The sequence below is a fragment of the Osmerus mordax genome, chromosome 2, assembly GCF_038355195.1.
Source record: "Osmerus mordax isolate fOsmMor3 chromosome 2, fOsmMor3.pri, whole genome shotgun sequence".
NCBI lineage: Eukaryota > Metazoa > Chordata > Actinopteri > Osmeriformes > Osmeridae > Osmerus > Osmerus mordax.
In genome coordinates this window covers 15,394,775-15,417,195 of record NC_090051.1, presented here as the reverse complement: position 1 = coordinate 15,417,195, position 22,421 = coordinate 15,394,775, and the positions used below count along the sequence as shown (strand labels likewise).

General features: G+C 46.2%; 2 protein-coding genes across 3 annotated transcripts; one reads left to right on the top strand and one right to left on the bottom strand.

Annotated features, from left to right (window-relative positions):
• The first annotated feature begins 6,686 nt into the window (after window positions 1-6,686).
• chmp2ba (charged multivesicular body protein 2Ba) lies at window positions 6,687-15,539 on the top strand. Its single transcript, XM_067255894.1, has 6 exons — window positions 6,687-6,832; window positions 9,630-9,721; window positions 11,835-12,029; window positions 13,211-13,313; window positions 13,636-13,742; window positions 14,074-15,539. Exons 1-6 carry the CDS (start codon window positions 6,799-6,801, stop codon window positions 14,185-14,187), a joined length of 645 nt encoding a protein of 214 aa, XP_067111995.1. The 5' UTR covers window positions 6,687-6,798; the 3' UTR covers window positions 14,188-15,539.
• Window positions 15,540-17,160: 1,621 nt separating this feature from the next.
• pou1f1 (POU class 1 homeobox 1) lies at window positions 17,161-19,609 on the bottom strand. Of its 2 annotated transcripts, none has more exons than XM_067260831.1 (6): window positions 19,474-19,609; window positions 18,599-18,760; window positions 17,900-18,145; window positions 17,615-17,779; window positions 17,470-17,530; window positions 17,161-17,368 (listed from the first exon to the last, which is right to left on the bottom strand). In XM_067260831.1, the coding sequence occupies exons 1-6, from the start codon at window positions 19,607-19,609 to the stop codon at window positions 17,161-17,163; spliced, it is 978 nt and encodes a 325-aa protein (XP_067116932.1). The 2 variants fall into 2 exon arrangements, with proteins under 2 accessions (XP_067116932.1, XP_067116940.1); XM_067260839.1 differs by having other exon boundaries at window positions 18,599-18,664.
• Window positions 19,610-22,421: the final 2,812 nt, after the last annotated feature.

Here is a 22,421-nt window from a genome sequence, read left to right as displayed (position 1 = left end):
ACCATCCAATCAATTTATTCCAGAACACTTCAGCAAGACCTTACATGATCCTCTTAGGATCCACACAACAAAAGCAAGACCATTGAAGGGCTGAGACTGGAATGTGGACCTCTCCTGGGTGAGCAGACCAGACCCTCGGCACAGATGAGTAGGGTGAAGAGGAGGGCAAGCTCAGATACATCACTGAGCAGACATTATCATTGGATGCATCAAGTCCCAGACATTTCTCTTAGAGAGAGCTGGTGCAGTTGTATCACATACCCCCCCCCCCCCCCCTCTCTTATTGTTTCTCTCACCCAAGGACCTCAGTGAGTGCTCTTGCATCCTTTAATTACTGGAGACCACTCAGTTTGAATGTGAACGGTCTGCTTTACTTTAACTGGTCTCCCCATTATTATGTGTGTTAGCCAAACGACTAAATGTAAATGTAGCCATGGGCTCTTTATTATTTATCATGAATACAGAAGTGTTTTGTGTCCTAGTTATTTGAATCAGGGTCACAGAGTTTTGTCAGATGCATAAACACACACTAATAAATGGATTTTTGAGAGAGAGCTTATGGCAGTCCCCTCTGCCTTTCATGCTCTGCTCAGTGCCAATGCTCATCTTCCCTTCTCCCTGTCTGTCTGTTCTCTCTTGGTCTCGTCTCCTTTTCTACATATGGTCCCATCTCCATTTCTCTCCTTCCACTTTCCTCGCATGTACTGTATGTGTGCCAGATCCTGTTTGACAGGACTCTCTCTGAGAGGGACAATATGGCAGGTTATATAATTCATTTCCTTGGCCTGTCTGCTGTCTGTTGCTGTCAGATTTGGTGGGCCATTAGGGAACCCGGCTTACAGGATGTTTCATTCACTTTGATAAAGCAGCGCACCACAGATGGAGCGTGAATTATTCAGTCGCACGCTGATGATGTGATTGCCTCGGCGCCATGGAACTGGGACAATGTCGATGGCTCATTCTGATGATGCGTTGCCAGTCAGTGCAGAGGAAGTGGGGCAGTGGTACAAGTTGGGCTGCATGGATCGTGATGGAACGCAGACGCACACACATGCACGTGCACTCGCTCTCTCTCTCTCTCGCACACTCACACGCACTAAAACCCTCAATGGTCCTCCTGACGGTCTCTCCGCAAACACATCTGTAGCATCTCTCTCTGTCTCCCTCTGCTCCTTCATGACGGTCTCTCCCCAAACACATCTGTAGCATCTCTCTCTGTCTCCCTCTGCTCCTTCATGACGGTCTCTCCCCAAACACATCTGTAGCATCTCTCTCTGTCTCCCTCTGCTCCTTCATGACGGTCTCTCCGCAAACACATCTGTAGCATCTCTCTCTGTCTCCCTCTGCTCCTTCATGACGGTCTCTCCGCAAACACATCTGTAGCATCTCTCTCTGTCTCCCTCTGCTCCTTCATGACGGTCTCTCCCCAAACACATCTGTAGCATCTCTCTCTGTCTCCCTCTGCTCCTTCATGACGGTCTCTCCCCAAACACATCTGTAGCATCTCTCTCTGTCTCCCTCTGCTCCTTCATGACGGTCTCTCCCCAAACACATCTGTAGCATCTCTCTCTGTCTCCCTCTGCTCCTTCATGAGGATCGGAGACTATTACTGGTGGTGTAAAAAAACTGAAATGGGGTGAGGGGCAATAATAAGAGCACAAAATGTTTTTCTTTCTGCAGCTGTTATCCTCAGCATACAGTCTGAGACACATCCAGTGGGTTAGTTATGAGTGAGATCTGAGAGGATTTCTGTGCCTGATGCAAGGACTCAGAACAGGCTTGTTCCAGATCTTTCAAAGTGGGGTGGGGGGGTCACAAAGCAGAAACACAGAAATCAGCACAAAATAATAGAAAAACAGCAGAGTGACGAAGTGTGTTGCTTTCAAAGCCGAGATCTACATAATTTCATTTCCTTCTGGAGCCTCCCAAAAGCCTTATTTACGTAACCCCTGCAACGCAGATGCTGTTCTCCCACATCCTAATGGAGCTGTAGGGGTGGGAAACATATGTTGGAGACATGATTTTAACGATAGCTCCTCATTAGGGGTTTACACATTGAAAACACCGCACTGAGTCATGGGTTTTTCCACGTGAACTTGGACAAGCACACCTGCACCCCCGTGATGGCGATGACGATGATGAGGATGAGAATGCAGTAATGAAGCACCAGCGCCATCTCATCACTGCAGATCTCTGTAGACCTCTGGTGTGTCCTATAAGCAGCCAGGCCCAGGTGTGAAACCAGGGGATGCTAGAGTCTGGAATCCATTCTGATGCTCGTTCAATCATTTCTATATTTAACAAACAAATGTGGCACACTTCAATTTATAAAAATGTCTGTTTCCTGTAACATAAAGTTTTTTTCTATCTTTTCTGTGGCTTTTTTCTGTGACTTTTTCCTCCTTAAAACTCCAACCAGTTCTATCTTGAACCATGATGACTGACAGGTGACTAATGCTGCGGCTCAGTGGTTATAGACGTGTGTGTGTGTGTGTGTGGAGTGCATCCAAGGCATGTTGACACAGTCAGAGTGATGTATAGGTCTATCTAAATGCCATTACTATAGAGCTTCAGCCACTGTCTCTTTCACCATCCGTTGCTCTGTCTCTCAGGGAGGGTGGAGGGAAGGAGGGAGGAAAAGAAGGAGGAGCAGGAGGAGAGGAGCATTAACCTCCAATTAAACATTCATTAGCAGGGGCCTGTCAGTGGAGCAGGTGAGTCGCACACTCACATAAGGAGACTGTGTCTACTCTACTACACCTCCATTAAAACACGCAGACACACACACACACATACACACACATACACACACAGCACAGACACACCACTTATTTAAGGTGTGTTACAAAAACACTTTTACATTGTTATCTGTGTGAAATGATAAGGAGAAAGCGCCTCAGGTTAACAAAATAGTTCAAACAGCTTCCCAGACATGAATATTACTGAATGAATAAAGGTTGAATGGAAAACTATGATGGCCCATTTAGGTATTCGAATACACATGGCACATGGTCATTTGAAGGTTAATTGTCGACATGGACATTAATTTCCATGTCATATGACAAAATCTGTCACCAATTTTTTTTGTTTCGCAAATGGACAGTGTAAGAAGCTAGTTTCATGTCTTTCAGCCATCTCATACAATCATAATTTTAATTGTTCCTGCTGTTTTAGCTATCATTGTCACAGCGTCTGCATGTAAATGCGTATTTTAATTGCATGGCTCACCCAGTGTGTGTATGTATGTGTCTGTGTATGTATGTGTATGTGTGTGTCTGTGTATGTGTGCGTCTGTGTATGTGTGTGTGTATGTGTGTGTCTTGCGCAGCAGGGTCACCCATGTCTCCAGTGTTAATGAAGTGACCAGTGGATGACTCAGATCTCTCAGGGTTGGCTGGGCCGGCCTGTGAACGCCACATAATTACTTATTCCTGCTCTATTAAAAACCTCCAGTTTTGCATGAGAAACGATAACGGCAGGAGACGGAGAAGTGAGAGAGAGTTAATGAGATGACTGAGTCTCAAAGAGCTGAAGTATGACTGGAGGAGAGACCCCACTTGACTGACTTGGCTTTTTTGAACAAGAAGGTCAAACGGGGCGCTCTGGGCGAAAACAAAGACACGGCACGTTAAAAAAGACGATTCTTTCCTATCAGACCTGACAGACCCTGAGCTCTGAGGAGGAAGGCCGGGTAAACGGCGCACTCACAGTATCTCTGCCGTAACGCAACGTACAGTCGTGTTATCACCTGCACACCCCCTACGCCTGAGGAAAACAATAGACATGGAGCACAGATTTGAGTGCTATTGTTTCGAAGGCCTCCATTAATTGCTGTTGCCTTGAAAAGAACAAAAGCACAGACAAACGAGTTCCCTTTCTGCTGTGCCAGCCTGAATTCTTCGGAAACAAAGAAAGATGAATCCACAGTTACATGTGCCTTCCTGCCTGAGTGAGTGTGTGCGGTCTGGTGCCAACACTACCCACCCCACCCGCTTCTTGTCCCTGACCGAAGGACTCGTCCTCTCTTGCCCTTCCTTCTTTTAATGACACTCATTCCCCATGCTGCTAATATTCCCCTGACTGGCTGGCTGGAATGAATGATACAAGCCCTGGCCAGCCCTGGGGGTGGTAGAGGGGGACTGCCCTCTGGAGAGACAGAGAAGGAGAGACTGGGGTCTGACACTACATATGTAGGACGGGCCCTGGCAGATTGGCCTCCTCAGGCTAAATGTACCTGTGGATAACAGCTTGTCAGTGACTATCATGCAGGGCATTGAGAACACACCACCCAGACATGCCCAGAGACACGAGGCTGGATTAGTCGTCGAATCCTTTTTTATTCTGGCAGCTGTGATGAGAGTGGATGTGGTTTTTGATATGCCTTCATGTATGCAAATGTCCCTGTAAATGATGCATTTGAATGTGTAATGTATGTAGGTGTATTTATGTTTTTGGGTGTGTGTGTGTGTGTCTGCGTGTGTGTGTCCATGTGTCTTCACGCGTGTGCGTGTGTGTTCATCCATGTGTTAACACCCTGCTTGGGGGGAGGTGGTTTTGCGGCTGGTGATGAGACAACTCAACAGGGGTAGTAATCTCTCATTACCCACACTCCCACTGGTGCTCCGGTGCTGGCGAGCGCAATAGAATCTTCCCACGGGCAGCGAGAGCGGAGTCACTCACTCGATATATTACCTCCCCTGCCTACATCCTCCCTGCCACTTCTCTCCCTTTTCGCCATCTCTCTCGCTCTCTCTCTCTCTCTCTCTGCCCCTGTGCTGTTCTCTCCATCCCCCTTCCACCTCTCTGTCTCACCTTCTCCATCTGTTCTCTCTCTCTCTCTCTCTCTCTCTCTCTCTCTCTCTTCTTCCCTGTCTGGTTCTCTCTCTCCAGCAGTTCCGCTGCAGCAGAGAGGGATCCATCCATCAGACAGGAGATGTGCTGTCTTAATCCCCTGCTGCCCATCACAGAACCAGCACTGCCTCCGTCTAGCCCGCCTGGCTTACAATGACAACATAACTTAGCCTTGTTACATGTCACGCTCCACCCACACGCACACCGGCCACAAACCAAAGTTGATGGTGATGATCATTTGATGTCAAAACACATCTACTCACGTTTGAATAATCACACACATATAATAACATGCCCATCACGATCAATCATCCGTGCCATTCTGTTGGAACTGAGGCTGAAATCACGTGTGGGCAGACAGAAATATGAACCATGTAAAGACAATCCAGGAAGCTCCTGTATTCAGTGAGTAGATCTGATCTGTAAAAGGAGAAACACGGGGTTATAAGAGGTTGCCTACAGTACGGGTTGCACTACAGTGAAAGTGGGAAAGGATACATCATCGAGAGACAAAAAGAGGTTTGATTTCTTTGAAAGACCCCCCCACCCCTCCTCACTGATTGTACTGGGATCTAATTTCACACATGAACGTCTCAGTCTGTCTATGCAGTTAGCATGTTAGCACTAAACGCTTGCTAGCCTTAGGCAAACCTCCAGCAGAGAGAAAGGAGATAAGATAGATATATGGAGTGAGAGAGTAAGGCAGAGAGGGGGAGAGAGAGAGAAGAGAGAGAGAGAGAAAGAGAGAGAGAGGATGAGACCCGCTAAATGTTTAAAACAAAACGCCACATGGGGAGTTTTCCAAATGAGCTGAACAAATTCTCCCCCAGATGGGAAGATTTTTAATATACTGTAGAATCCTTTGCAAATCAGGCGGTATCGTGTCTCATCGCAGGGCCGTGGAGTGTCCCTGTGTGCTTGGGGCTAGATTTATCACCAGTGGGGCTTCCTTCCTGATGAGGCTGTTTAGTAGCGCTCCCTCTGGCCGTCTGCTGATTAGACCAAAACATCCTCCTCATAACCTTAACAAGAACATGGCCCCGGGACGCTACGCACGCCTCCTCCGAGACACGGGGAAGAGCTGAGGGCTACTCGTCCTCCGCGGTTCTCAAAGTCACCCTGCACTCTTATTCTCCTTCCCCTAAACTTGGCACTGTCCTTTCATTTCAAACAGTCTCCCCCCCCCTCCTCTCTTCCCATCCTTCTCCTTCACTCCCCCGTTTTCCATTTAGCAACATTGGGGGGGGCTCTGGTTTTTCATGGAATTGGGTTGGTTACGGTTCAAGTGTCCTGCTACCTTCGGTTGCTCACAGCAGTAATATCTGGAGAAACAATGCTGACCCAGGAGGTTGAGGCCATTTAGAGGGGAGGAATGAGATGAGAACAAAATACTTTATGATTATGCTCCAGGCATGGGGTTGTTTTTCCTCTTCATGGTTTACTTCTACAGAATACTTTACATTTCCTTACCCTCTTCGCCTCTTATTGACAGTACACAAGGGGCATAAACAACTAGGTTAAATTTAGTAACCCATATCTACTACATGACCCACGCTCTTCGAATATCTTCTTTGCAAGCTCAGCAACCATAATAAGAGAGAAGGGGTGCTAACATTATGAGTGATGCATTTTTGTTAATAATTATATTTTTGTATTCTATCAGTAAATAAGCTATATGAGTTTATAGTCTATTGTAATAGAACACCCCTGAATCGGGGCGCCCTCTAGAGCCGGACATGGGGAGTGGAGGGAGACACCCGCACGGTGACGTAGAGGGAAAAGTGAGTCAGGACTGTCATGTGAAAAGGCGAACAGTCAGTCACTTCGATAGCAGCAACCAGGAAGCCAAAGGTTATTATTAGGACTGAACGGCTCAAACAGCCAGTAAGTTATTATAGGTTTAATTTAGACGTTTTCATTTAATTATTTTTTTTTCGACCAAGCGCCATGGCATCCCTTTTCAAGAAGAAGACTGTTGACGGTAAGTTTGTTTCGACAAGCATTTCAAAGCTCAACTTTGCTGAATTTTCTCTTGTCAAGTCACTAACGTTCAATGATAGGCTACAGCCAGTTATACCTGTTTGGTTCCTTTTTTGAATGTAGCACAGTACACACGTGTTGGAATTCGTATTAGGCTACTTTGTACAAAACTGCAAAGTATTGTCGGAGTTAAATAGAAAGGAGCTTAACTGAATTAAACAAGTTATTTTTAACTTGACTGGACGAAAGTAAATAGGTGAACTTATTTAAAGTAGTCAGTGATGGTATTTTCTTAGCCGACCAACAGCCGACTGTTGAGCAGTATGATCATTGGACGGCTGTTTGGTTTTGGTGTCAAAATATTGTAAAAATATTTTAGAACAGAAGCGGCTGGTAATTTTTGTTTATATAATTCGCCTACACAATAAGGCACAGAGGCACACATGCTTACTTTGTTACTCACCGTGTTGTGTGTAACAGCCGTGTCACCCTGTGTAGATAGAAGGACAACCGTTATACAAGAGGTAGCAGGCATGTTGAAAATCCTGACTGTATGTTCATTGAGAATTAATAAAATTGATTTAAGTTTCACTTGATGCATTTTTATACACTCAAAGCTCACTCTACACTCATTGCTCTCACTGAAATGTGTGCGTGTGTATATGTGTGTGTGTGTGTGTGTGTGTGTGTGTGTGTGTGTGTGTGTGAGAGAGAGAGAGAGAGAGAGAATGTGTGTCATCACAGGTGCCAGACTAATGAGGTGATCTAGAAATGCAGGTTAGTCAGAGCCTTAAAGATGAAGTTATCACTGAACCTTCAGGGCCATGTGATTAGATCCCCAATTAGATTTCAAATTACCTTTATTCTTCTACACCGAAGCCTACCTAAGAGACCATTTAATTAGGCTTTAAAGTAAACCTTCCATTTTAACAACGGCAGAATCATATCCTATCAAAGCATTTTTCAATTAAAACATAACAAAAGTAAAAACATTACTTAATTTCAAGTTCAAAATGTGTGAAAGTAGCTTTGACTACCCATCAAAGTCTATGTTTGAATGATTTTGGTAACCAGAAGTGGCATGACTACTGGCCCAACCACAGTTATTCAGGCATAAATGTAGACCTGTTACTTACTGTACAGTTCTCGTTACTCACTAGACATCTCAGCATCCTAATGGTGGTCTCCTCTCTCGTTCACTCCTCCTACTCCTCTTTCTTGTTCTCTGTCGGGGTGTCGTGTGCCCGGCGTCGCCCCGTGTCGGCATGGCGTGCCACGGTGTCGTATCCTGTGGTTGGGTGTGTGCTGGTGGCGTACGGGGGGTGCGATCTCTGTTATTTGTAGGACTATCTCCCTCCCTCTCGTGCACGTTGTCGATACGTCACCATCTACGTGTGTACGCTTGGCTCCCACAGGTGGCCCTCTAATTCCGGCCTTTGAGTTTGAAGGATTTAGAAGGGCAGGGAATTTCTGACCGATCACTGGTTTTTAATGGTTTATTAACTTTTTGACTTTGACCTGACTAGTTTAGTAATTTATTTCATTTTTATTTTATTTTTTATAATTTACATTCATGTTAGACTTACTTTATCTGTCCTTTTTCTGATATAGAAAGACATGCATTTTATTTCTCAGCCTTTTTGGTCCCTATTACCTTCAGTTTATTTAACATTTATAACTATAGATTACACAATAAAAGGTTTTACAGACACTTAAACAGTTTTACAGCTTCATTTTGGACTGTAAGTGAATGCCAGTTTCAGCACTCTGAGACACTTTTGTCCTCATTTGACAAAGATAAAAAACTTTTCTGTAGTTGACAGCGAAGCTATGGGCCCACTGGACTGTGGAGAGAATCTGAGTAAAGAGCCTTAGAGAACGGCTTAGGAAATGGATGGTGGGATGTAGCTTACCACTTGTGCTAGGCTGTGTGTGTGTGTGTCTGTGGTTCTGTGTTTGTGTGTGTGTCCTTTCGGAGAGTTTTGGCTCAGTCACGGGCGGATGACGGTGTTAGGGGAGCATGTCATCTGTGGCACATCCTGGATGGGACACCCTCACTGCAGGCGCTGTGTATATGGGTGGCCTCTTGTATGTTGTCCACCCCACTCATAAATCATGCCTGGGTGCCTGAGCAAGGGGCATACAATGTTGACTCACCCCCCTTTTTATGAATGTGTATTCAGGTTTTTCATATGATTGCAAATGTATTATTGAGGTACGATATTTATTCAAATTTGTAGTTGCTGTTGTGCTCTTGGTCATGGGTCATACTCTTGTATACATAGTGCTGTCTCTCTAGGCTAGGCACACACAAATCCAGCAGAACAGACTAACGGTTCTCTTTGTGTGATTTGTTGGTATTTGAAGCACGATGTGTGCTTGTGTATGTAATTCAGACACGCGCATACACAGGGTAGTCATGGATAGTGATGGAGCGGGGAGGCTTAGGATTCCTGTTTCAGCCCTGTGAATGAGGCATGCATGCAGCCTTTGTCCCAGCCTGGTGTTGCCTGGTGTTGCCGTCCTCAGCTCCCATGCCTTTTAGAGGACGCTGGCTCAGCAGGCTGTCGAGTGCCGTCAGACTGGGGTTTAGGTTTTATGATTCTGGAGGACGCTGGTGATTATAAACACTCATTTCCCACTCTCACTCCGAAAAAGATGTTCGCTGATAATTAACTAATCGATCACTTATGCAGTCCTCCACTCTAGCTTGCTCGCTCGCTCCCTCCCTCTCCTTTTCTCTCAGACGTTATCAAGGACGCTCGCTCACTCCCTCCCTCTCTCTCCTTCTCTCTCAGACGTTATCAAGGAGCAGACGAAGGAACTGCGCGGCACTCAGAGACAAATCACCAGAGACAGAACCGCTCTGGAGAGACAGGAGAAGCAAATGGTGAGACACAAACACTGAAGTTAAACTACCAGGCCTCTCAACCTCTTAGGAACACACCGAGTAGTGAGAGGGTTGCCTAGTAGTAGCATATCTTGAAATGTTTGGTTAAAAAACGGTAGGTAGCTAAAGCTTCAGCCTTTTTGGTCAATATATCGTTTTTTGGTTTTCCTGCCTTGTTCTCATGCATGAAATGTCTGTGTATTCACTTTGGAAAATTCCTAATAAGGATCTAAATAAATGACTACTACCTATCATTTAGATTACTCCTGATTGCATCAAAAGTGTGTTATTGACCTCAGGCCATCCTACCTACCGCTCTGACTACCTCCCACTCATACCTACCTCCTCACTTCCCCTGCCAGTGATCATACAAGCGATTGGCTCATGGCTGTAATTGAAAACTCAGGACTGGGGCAGGTAAAATAGCTGCAGGGGAGACCTCACACTCGCTCTGTGTGAACAGCAGAAAAGAACATTTCCCCTCTATTTCCCCCTTTTAGAGACAGATTAAAAGAAGAGGCGTGCGTCTTTATGTTGTTTTAAGTAAACATCAGACAGGGCATAATGACCTCCCTGGGGAGTTCTGTCTCATTCCTCATTAATATTTCTACTAATTAATCTAGTTTTTTGCTTGGTTGCTGGTCTAGATAAAATTATAATTTGGTTAGAAATGGAGATGACCTACATTATATCAGATCAGAGAGAATCCTGGGGGTTGTAGCATGTGTGTCCAAAAACAATGCAGTATTTTATTTGGTGGAAATTGGATCCGTATGTTAATCGCTTCCATGTATCCAGGCAACTCATTAGTGTGTACTGGGAAAGTCATACACTTGGAACATGCTCAGGCCTGTTTTCTCCTCAACATTAGTCAGTGTTGTAGATATAGGACATCACCGCAGCGGATGCAGCATAATCCATATCGCTATGTCTTCATTGTTCAGTAGAGATGTCAAGAGCTGAGGGTTTGACATATGGCTGTTTTTCTGTAACTCTTCTGAGGCTGATGGAATGACTCCGTCTGCCAGCAACGGATGACTCGATTCCTGTGACGGCGCTACTATTTATCCGTCAGCCTCGGTCTATCTCTGCCTCTTCTTATCGAACTGCATCTGCCTCTGCCTCAGGGACTGCCTCCTTTGTAATCGCAGCCTCTTGTTGACAGGGCTGTAGATTAGCAGTAATCAGGTCTCCTCAGCACCAGTTCATCCACTGAGCTGACACTGTCTGCTACCTTTGATTTGTAGCTGCTGACACACATTATACAGCATCATTGTCTATAAGGTGCATCGTCTATAATCTCAGCTTCCTTATCCTTGACTTTGTCTTTGTCCGCCTATCATTCATGTCCATCGTCACTGTTCTGCTGAGCCAGGCAGAACTGGCTAGTGCTAAACTGATGCACCTGTGTGTGTGTGTGTGTGTGTGTGTGCGTGTAAAATGTGCCTGTTCAGCTCTTAGGTGTAGCCTGGATCTGACTGCCAGTCAGCAGGACCACTTAGTGCTGAGAACAGACAGGGACAATGAGCTTACCAATGAGCTCTCTCCTAATGGCCGCTTAACCTGTTATCAGCCATCTCTCTCACAAGCACAGACACACACGCACACACTCACACACTTACACACACCGAACAGCTGTATTCCTGTAATTTAGATCATTAATAAATGATTCTGTTGACAATGGCCTCCTTCAAACAAATAGTCCTACGTAATGTGAGGGAGGACAACCTAGGCCTGGCTAGCTTTCAACAACCTGGAGCCACGGTGGGATCCCTAGGGATGCTCAAACACACACACACACACACACACAATACAAGCTATGTGTGCGAGAAGCCCCTCTGGGCAAGTCTCTATTTTTGCTTGTTTACTAATATAAAGGAGGGGTTGCTTGCTTGTAGGTATCTATACCTCTGACTGACTATTTACAATCTGCATATGCCAACACAGTCCCAGGGGAAGCTTCCGGAGTTTGTTTGTGTACAATGTCTCTGTGTATTTATGTGCATGCTTTTTTTTTCTTCTTCAGTGCACTAAACTATATGAAAATGGCCATTAATGTGGGGGTTTGCCTGTATATAGCATCACTGCTTTTTCCTAATCACCCCTCTCGCAGGAGATGGAGATAAAGAAGATGGCCAAGAGTGGGAACCGGGAGGCCTGTAAGATCCTGGCCAAGCAGCTGGTTCAGCTGAGGAAGCAGAAGAACAGGACCTATGCTGTCAGTTCAAAGGTCACCTCCATGTCCACGCAGACAAAGGTCATGAATTCCCAGATGAAGATGGCAGGAGCCATGTCCACTACTGCCAAGGTACGATACTGTAGGCCTACAAAAGCCAACTCCTGTAAAGGGAAACACTTCAAGTATTGTTTCAGAACTAACCAATTGTAAAGCTTGTTAGTTTCATATCCAACCTAAAATTGTACAGTGCAATAGTTCTTTGGAAGTTTTGTTGTTGTTGAAAATGAGGCCAAAACAGACCCAGTAACCTAGTTTAAAAGATCCTTCAAAACACGGCAGTTCAAAGGAATCCCCCGCATGTCTAATTAGTTTGGAGTCCATTGGCTTTTTAAGTGTGAAGGCTTTGTCTGTGCCCTGCCCCCCCAGCAACTTCTGTTAGTGAGTCAGTCATTTATCTCATTTTTACCTGTTTGGGATTTTTAGCAGACATGACACACTTCAGATATCTTACTTTGTACATTTCAACAATTACTGTCCCAGTCATGAGAGTATGGCTTTATGCACTGCCCCATTTAAGCTGCTTTGTGCTCTGTGTGTGAACTAGTTAGATCTTCTAAATATGTATCAATATTTCAGTGTTTGCTATAAATGTATTAATGGGGAATCTGTTTGACGCTGTGGAACCGTATTTGAATCCATGGTTTATTAAACGTTGACACTTGTCTAACAGGGAGGTCAGCGGTAATTAGGCCTGCATCTAATGGGCTGTGATGAGTGAAATGAAATAGTTTTGTACCATGAATTTGTTTGTGTGCATGCGTGCGTGCCCACCCAGTGTCTGTGCGTGTTTGTGTTCAGGACTGTAAGCACCCCCCATGTCCTCTCCATTGCAGTTCTTGGATGAAGCCCATTGTGTTCTTTCTGGCCTTTCTGTGAGCCTCCAAATAATGGGACAGAGTTCTTGAAACCTGTTTTTGGAACTATATGCTAATAGCAGCTAATTATATGTTGTGTACGCCTTGGTTGTTTTAGACTCGACAGTGAAAGTAGGTCAGGCTTGTTTCAACATTGCTCAGTATGAACCGTCAGGGTAGAAGGTAGTGTGTGTGTGTGTGTGTGTGTGTCTCTTAGGAGCTCTGTTCTGTGTCTGTTCTATAGTACAGCATGCAAGTTGCTGTTCATGACACGAAAGTGTGTATTGATAAAAAGCTTCAAAAGTGCAGTTGTAGGACCCTGCTGTAATAAAGTCAGTGTCAGGTCATCAGGTGAATCAGGCCATCCCAAGTCTCACTGCTGTTCTGCGTGTATAGACGATGCAGGCGGTGAATAAGAAGATGGATCCTCAGAAGACCCTCCAGACCATGCAGAACTTCCAGAAGGAAAACATGAAGATGGGCATGACAGAGGAAATGAGTAAGACCTGACATGATCCTTTTTAAAAAGATGCAGCCATGGTATTTTTCAAAAAGATGTTCAAACATTCAAACAGAAATACGACAGTGTTTGCCTCAAAGGTATTTGACCTCTCAGATAAGCCTCGTTGAGATAATCAATGATCTCTCTCTGTCAAACTCTCTCTCTCTCTCTCTCTCTCTCTCTCTCTCTCTCTCTGTCAAACTCTCTCTCTCTCTCTCTCTCTCTCTCTCTCTCTCTCTCTCTCTCTCTCTCTCTCTCTCTCTCTCTCTCTCTCTGTCTCTGTCTCTGTCTCTGTCTATCTATATCTCTCTCTCCCCAGTCAACGACACCCTAGATGACATCTTCGATGAATCGGGCGATGAGGAGGAATCCCAGGACATTGTCAGCAAGGTCCTGGATGAGATTGGCATTGAGATCTCCGGAAAGGTACATCCGTCAGCAGTGCAGGATTCAGCCTGCCTCTCCTATCAGGTTCTGCCACAGTGTGTGGGAGAGAGAGAGAGAGCGCACACGCTCCTCCAGCTCCATCTGGTGGAGGTCTGCCTCCCCCTAGAGGTCAAAGTGTGCTAATACAACTCCCCCACCTCGATCGGAAAAATATTTGGAGTTAACTGCCGCTGTCTGGCTTGTGTTTGCGCCTAGGGATAACAAGTGTAACATAAAAGCCTCTGCGTGTGTGTGTAGGTGTGTTTAGTTAATGTCCTCTAGGTTGTCGAGCGCAGCACGGCGCGTTAATGGGTTTATTCTGGCGTTCCAGATGGTGAGAGCCCCAGCAGCGGGGAAACGCCTTCCCAGCACCGCCTCCCCAAAACGAGCCACCATCTCAGACGACGAGATCGAGAGGCAGCTCCGGGCGTTGGGTGTGGACTAACGCAAACACACACGCGCCTACACGCACACACCCACACAGACACACACACATACAGTACACGCACACCCCCCCGTGGCCGTCCGTCTGTGCAGTACACCCATAGGCGCCTCAGAGTGGGGGCGTGAAACGGCTGATTTGATAAATGAAGGAATTCCATGGTGCGATGACCTGAAGCTGAAGGAGAGAAGGAAGACTGGAATGGGTGCTCAGCCCTAAACGGATAGAACTTGGAGCGGACATCTTTGTTTCCCCCCTCACCTACCCTCAAGGCCTCTGCGTGTGGCCGATGGTCTAAAATACTGGCAGTCGAGATGGACACATGTTTTGGTGTACATACTATGGTTCACTCCTGGTTAAATCAGAGAGATATGACATTACGTGTATCTCTATGGGCTTTGTGATCACTATGTTTACATTATCTGCATGGATTCTCCACTGGTCTCTGCTAGAGCCCTGTGTGAACCTACCATTTGTAAGTGAACGACCTGTTGTGTGAAAGGGGGAGGAGACAATGTAATCATGTTTGTTCTCTATGCTCGGACATCTCTAGGTACATTACCATAAGTCCCGGTGGGACCAGATTGTCTAACTGTGATATTAACCCAAGGACTAGGGTAAGGGCTGGAGTTTCTCACAATTTGTGTGCATGAGGATCTTTTAAAATGAGGCAACCAAACCGCGTAGTATTTGATATACCACACATGTGGGTGTCAGACGAATAGTTTATGTATGTGTGAAACTGTAATTAAACACTAATTAAACTAATGATCATAGGCTTGATAATGACATAGTTACCTTTTATAACTTGCTTGTTTTCTTCTACTGAGGTTTGGATTGAAGGTCAGAATAATTGGATTAGTCTTCATGATTCGTTATTGTGTTCTTCTCTCAGTGATGTTGACGAAACATGCGACTGCTTGTCTGAGTCGGTACTGGTGTTGCTCTTTCGACTGCTGTGCAGTTATTCTGTTTTCTTTACTGCTGTACACGCATACACACTCTCTCACACACACACACACACACACCATGCTTCTGAGACACTATGCATATCACTGTCACAGATTCCGTTTCTCTGCCGATAAGAATGAGTCCCTTTTTTTCCTGCCTGTGCTTTTATGGAGGTTTTTTTTTATGTAAAAGGGTACATATTGATCAGACTTTGGTGATCTGCACACAGTATCTTTTAATGTATGCCCTTTTTGACTTGATTATGGTGCATCCTAACTGGAAGTTTGAATGACTTTGATCTTCTAAAACATGTATGTATAGTGCTGTATGTACCTATGTCATTGTACAGTAGCTGTTTGGGGTTGATGGCTTTTCTAATGAATAAAATCTCTTCCTGTATGATATCTGGCTGTCTGGCTGTGTTTCGGTGATATTTGTATCTTAAGTATACTGTAAATAAGTCATATTTTGACACACACACATCTGATGGTTGTATTTACTGACTCACTAATGCAAGCCTCCATAGTCATGTTATCTACAGCAGCAGCACTATACAGTATTGATCATGTCAGCAGTCGCTGTCTACAAATAACTATTTTCTCTTCCTGGAAGCCCAATTGTCTTTCTCTCTCTGCCTCTCCCTCTCCATGGCTCCTCTTTATGGTCATCCTATTTCACTCCACAGCACTGCTAGGCTCATCTAGATCAGGGACCATACATCTCTAGTGGATCCCCCTCTGGTTATCCATTTTCTTTACAGCTAAGACCATAGAGATGGAGTAGGAGAGCCCACATCCCAGGGCCCCCAACCACCTGACCTCGGCCCCAAGCCTTAAGCCCCCAACCCCCAGGTGCCAGCCCCCGACCTTCCCTCCCCATCTCCTGCCTCTCGCAGTATCTACCTCCCCTGTGGCATCCTGGAAGTTCTCCCCTCAAAGGGACCACACCAGCTGCACCCACCATGATGTCCCAACACCTTCAAGCACTGCTGTGCTTCTTACAAAAGGAGCAGATGTGTATGTATTTCAGACCATAAACCCCCTATATTACCCCAAAGACACACTGCTTGAATAAAACACTGATATACTGTCATGGTCGTCCCTGATAGGGGTGTGTGGAGATGTGAAACCTTCCTCTGATGCCTTTATGATTCCCATGTGACATTCCTGATCCATGCATAAAACTAAGATGATGTGCTGTTCCTATGTATTTATTCATAGAAACACATAAAGCCATCTGTTAACATGACAGTTTGAACCATCCCACCACAAAAGAGCAGGGATTACCGGTACATGGATTTGGATTTCTTAAATCTGTCTCCTCACAGAGATCTCTCTTTGTGGTTTCATTGCTATCCTTGACAAGTGAAAATATGACATCTACAAAAAAACACAATATTTTCGCAGGTCAGTCGTCAATTTGTTAGTTCCATTTATCGTACCTCAGATGAAAATGTGATGTGTTGTAATGTCACTATTTTCTTATGAATATTGAATCGTACATTGTAATACGGTGAGGGCCTATTTGTGGGTCAGTATAATGCAGATCTGTATTTGAACAAGAAAGACGACAGTCATATCCAGCACACAAATCAGGTCATCCCAAGTCTCAGACTCCTGTTCACATGCACTACTTTATCCCCAAATTACACCACAACAGACATTTATAACAAAATATGCATACCGTACAGGGATTGTGAACATTTCATAGTAGGTTTATAATACAGCCACATCGTATATTAAGTCTCATAAAAAGATTGTCATAATACATCAAATAAATAATGAGCCCTTGCGATAAATTACAATCTGTAATTTCTGTAATACATCTGTATTACAAGATGTAGAACACTTTTTTTTTAAATTCTTGGCAGTTGTAGTTCATTCAGTGTTAGACAAGCACCACAAGGTATTAGCATGAAGTGAATGTTCCCAGCCTAGCTTGTGTCTGATCATGTCACATCACAGATACAGTATACAGCAGTATTTCATCATTCCTGGATGAGCCACCAGTCAGGATGGCATATGTCTACCTGCAGGTGGCGCTCTCTTTTGTCAGATAGGAGCTGTGGTGAAGACTGGTCTTCACACGCTTCTCCCGTTGCCGACGATTACAGAACCACACTCGCACCACCTCCTTCTCCAGGTGGAGCCCCTCGGCGATGCGAACGATCTCCTGGGAGGAAGGTTTGCTCTTCTTCCCGAAACTCCTTTCCAATGCCTCCTTCGCCCCCAGACTAGAGAAGAAAAGGGGAAGGACATGCTAAGAAAACGAGGGCGACATATACAGCATTTCTTTGGTTCTCGTTCTCTTATCGTTCTTGAAAAAAAAGCTCACCTGATGGTGGTTCTTCTTTTTCTCTTGCGTTCGTTCATGCCCATTTTCTCATTAAAGAGGGCTGTTAGAAAAAGTGTCAAATGAACAAATATCCACCTACTACAAATCAGAGTCAGAGTTCGATAACTGTTGATCGACAACTCACCCCCTGCCTGCTCCGCCTCATCCAGCCACTTAGCCAGAATGGCCTTCAGCTTGCAGGCGTTCTTGAAGCTCAGCTGCAGGTTCTCAAAGCGACAGATGGTCGTCTGACTGAACTCTGAGCCGTGCACGGCAGCCAGAGCCTCACCTACGTTAGTTTGGGTGTACCCTGTGAACAACACACCCACACATTCAGACTCTCATAAGGACAAGACATGTGTGAGCGGCGTGCGCCACCACATTCCTCCATTCGTGAACCCTGAACCGACAAAGAAACACGGCAACTCACCTAATTTGATTCGGCGCAGCTTGAAGTCATTGGCGAACCTCTCCAGTTCTCGTATCTGGGGAGAGTCCATGTCGGGGGGGTCCTCGGGGGGCCTGTTCCTCCGACGGGGGTCTGGCTTCATCTCCCCCATGGACAGTTCTTCCGAGAGCAGGGAGGGGGGAAGCGAGGAGAAGTTGTGGCTCAGGGCACACGAGCCCCCCCCAAGGCTGTGGTCTGGAAACTTGTAGAGGCAGGGAGTCAGGGAACCTGGAGATGGTGGGGCAGAGAGAGGACCATGTGATGCCTATTACAGACAGCAGAGGGAGGCAGGGCAGTGTGGTTGTAAAAAAGGATCGTAAACCATCATGAGATCATACATCCAAACATGCTGTGAACAGTACATGATTTCAGGGATTCCTTAGTGTGTGCGTGTGTGTGTGTGTGTGTGTGCACCTTGCAGTGTGTTTGCTCCGTTGACCATGTTGGGGTGCGGGACGCTGCAAGTCTGCAGGATACGGGTTTGGGAAATACTGGCAGACAGCATCTCCTGAGCTGCACAGGGAAACGCGTTCATCATCGTTGGAAACGTCCTGATCTTCATCATCATTACCATTATCATCATCATCCTCATTATCGTCAGCATCATTGACCTAGTTAGGAATTCACGGCATCATCCCACTCATCGTCCTCCTCCTTTTCCTCGTCATCATCCTCACTCACCTGCCATCATGCCGTAGGTGGTCTGCTGGTTGCCATAGTGACAGGGGGTCATGGGGTAGTGCAGGCCTGGGGGGGCGCTGCTGAGGGCGTTTCCGATGGCGGAGGTGGCGAGATGCATGTGAGAGCGCTTTGAGGACTGGACCAGAGACAGACCAGAAGGCCCTTGGTGGACAGACACACTCTCATAAACCTGCCACTGCCATGGACCACAAGAATGCATCTTATATTCAACAGGCCTTTTCATTCCCCCCGTCACTGTAACCAGTTTTATTACTGTGTGCCATCGTGTGCCTGTTTGTTTAGCGAATTCAATGTAAAAAGGAATCTCCGAAAATAGAGACATTATCGGTATCGGCAGATGCTGGGGCTCTGTAGAAGCTGGCACACGTTAAATCCACACACATGCAGAACACAACCATCACTTTAGCAATCAAACGTGTGACACCAACAGCACACCCACTTCAGCAATCATCCAAACGACTAAAACAGCTTGACAAAAATTAATTAGCATCATTCTCATTTACCTGAATGAGAGACAGTTATTCTCTATGCCTGAGACCCTTTAGCCCACATTTGACTGAATTAAAAAGCTGTCACTGGCACTAATTGTGTCTGGATGGGTGACACATGACCCATCAAATGGCTCCTACGGTCACATAAAAACTTAAGAGCGAGGCACCACTCGCATCAGGATATCAATCAAAATAACAAGCGTGACTATTAGTTAACGTGCAAGCAACGACATTTCGAAAGCACCCGGGGTGTCTCAGAAATGGGATTCAGTGGAACATCAATTTCCCCAAAGGTGCCGAGAAGGTCAGGGCTTGACGATGGGGAGAAGAGGAGTAGAGGTCAGGGTTAGGGTCAGAGGTTACCTGTGGAGACCATGTTGTGGGTGTGGGACGTTGCCGGCGAGCAGTCACCGGCGGAGGCGTGATGCATGAGCAGTGGCAGGCCGGAGTCTCCCACCAGCGTGGTGAAGGCGTCGGTACTGAACGCCTGGCACGACATCCTTCTCAGCCGGCACCTGGTACACCCTCAGCCGGCACCTGGTACACCCTCTGGACTGCTGTGGGAACTCTTCCTGGGGCAGGTACACTCCCCCTCTGTCTCTGTTTCAGGTGAACCCACCCAGGGTCTTCTCTGCTGGACCAAGCTTGGATGACTCTCATCAAAAACAGAGCGCAGCTGGTTTTCTTCCGCGTCACCTGCCTCTCCGAAGCGGTTCCTCCAGTCCAGTCTCTCTCAGGTGCTCCAGGCCGTTCTCTCTTCCCCTGGAGCGGTCTCTCCCAATGGTCCCTTACTCTTGGACTGGTCTTTCCCAGGTTGACGAGTATCTCCGCTCCTCTCTGGCCTGTCCCTCTGAAAAGCCCACCTGTGCAACACCCCTCCTGTCTAGTGCAGGTATTTATACTCCGCCCCTCTCTCCAACCCCCCTCCTCTCCGGCTTGAACCATCCCCGCCCCCTCCCAACTCATCCATGTTAATTCCCCTCCACCCAAACTCTGCTCGGGAGTCGTGGTCAAATCAAAGCTGCCCTGCTCCATCCCCTTACCTCTAAATGGTTGACGCCTGGATTAAAGGTACAGGAGAAGAGAGAAACCTGACCCCCCCCCCTCACTCTCATCGCTGTCTCTCCCTCTTTCTCGAGCTCTCATCTCTTTCTTTCTCTTCTCATGTCTCCCCCGCTGCTCACCTGAAACAGGACATATGTGGCATGACAAAAGCTAAGATACTGGCCACGTATACCTCGACATAAAAGATTGTGTCCATCTGCTATTACGCTATCGCGTGAAAACATCAGCATGCACGCGCTATTTGTTAGGAAATACTACAAAACTGGTTGGAATACTTTTGAACTGACGGGTTTCCAACATGTAAATGGTACAGAAAGCATCAAGTCAAGCACCAGCAGTCTTGAAGGAAAAATTACCCTCCTTTTGAAATGTTTGAGGCGTGAAGGTTTGCTCCTCCTCTCTGCCCTGACTGACCTGTCGTGTCTCTGGCTGAAGGTGGAGTATTTCCCTGTTGTTATCGCTGAGCCATCTGGCCTTCCAGAATAACACATGGATCTGTGGAGGAAGAGGCTGCTGTTGTAGCAGTTGTGAGTCAGTGGCCTGCTAGCATTATGCTGGCGTCGAGTCAGTATTGTGAAATGGCTCTATTGGCTCTATATAGACAACAGAACTCTTCATTGGAAATAATGGATAATCTGGAGCAGGCGGCAGGCATGTGCCACTGTGATTGTTTCAGTGTTTGTCTGTGACTCTGCTTGACCTCTGATGAGGCTGGCTTAAATGAGAAACTAGGTAGGTGGGCAGCAGGTGGCAAAACCTGACCCAACTTGCAAAAAAACTAATGAAACAGCTCTGAATCGTTAGAACACATATAGACACAAATAATGTAGGAACCTCCCCTCCTAATTGTCCTTTCCTTTTAAACTCCGATATTCCAGTCTGTTTATATCCGATATATCAGATGTTGCCTTTCAATGGTGACCTACATGTATTTGCAACAGCACATCAACCTAGATAAATATTCTTCTCAGACAAATGAAGGTCATGTCTCACGGCATTTCAATCCTGAAACAGAGATGAAAGAGAAAAAAGTTGTTTATTTAGACATTCTACAAGTTCATATTAAATTAACACCCAAAACGGTGTGCCTATCCACAGCACAATTTTGAAGTGAGTGGAGCATAGATGTTGTTGGTTTCCCTGCACTACCCTCAGCAAGGTGTTTATCTCATTCCAATTCCCGTGCGTGAATATCCATCGTTGTGTCTGGTGCTTGTGCATTTGCGTGTGTGGGCGCGCATGAGTGTGTGTGTACTCTCTCGGCTGTTAGATATTTCCCTTCTCTGGTTTTGCAAGCCCTTTAAACCCGGCGTAGACGCGGTGAATAGTCTTGGTACTAACCATTGTGCTTCCTAATGTCAGAACAGGAGGGGCTCCTGCCTCAGAGTACGAGCGGTAAGAAGAGAGGAGTATGCTGGAGCGCTGGTCAACTCCGGCTTCAGTGAAGACGACCCTTTCCCATGGAAGGACAAAGCCGGGCTGAGCTGACAGGGAGAGGGGCTGTGTTTGGGTAAAGCCCTGCCACAGGAGCCAGATAAACATACACAAAGACCCTCAACTTAATTAGTGAGGGGACCATGAGCCACAGGACGCTCTCCGAAACACCTGCCCCTCAGCCTCGGACGCTAGCTAACCAGGCAGACACACACACACACACACACAGCCACACCCGTACACACACATACACACAAACGCGAGGACTGATCAAGTAGAGCAGTGGGAACAGGACACACTTGTGCCTTCTCACAGGTATCACATCCAAGACACACTGCGCATGTACAGTATACAATGGGAAACAGGTGAGCTGTGTGTGCATGTGTGTGTGTGTGTGTGTGTGTGTGTGTGTGAGAGAGAGAGAGCTCGGTTGCAAGTATGTAGTTTTATGTGGAAGATTGGTTCACATTTTCAAGACTTTTACACATGATTCACTGCACAGCATGTGCAGTGGTTCGTGTTATCGAACCACTGTTCAAGTGTTCTTGTCATCCAGTTACGTAACTCATGGATCTGGAAGCGTGTCCTTAGGACAGCTTGGATTTGAAACAAGCACATTTTTGAAGCGAGTATGTCTTGACCATTTGGAACAAAACAAGTGTAAATGCATACCAAACACAGTCCTAGTCCGAGTACCCAACAATGGCTCCAACGTCACCTGAACCTGCAATCATACTGAGACAGAGAATAGGAGCAGAAGCGTCGGATTATGTCGTCTCCATTATTCAGGGCTGAAGCATTGGCCTGGCTCG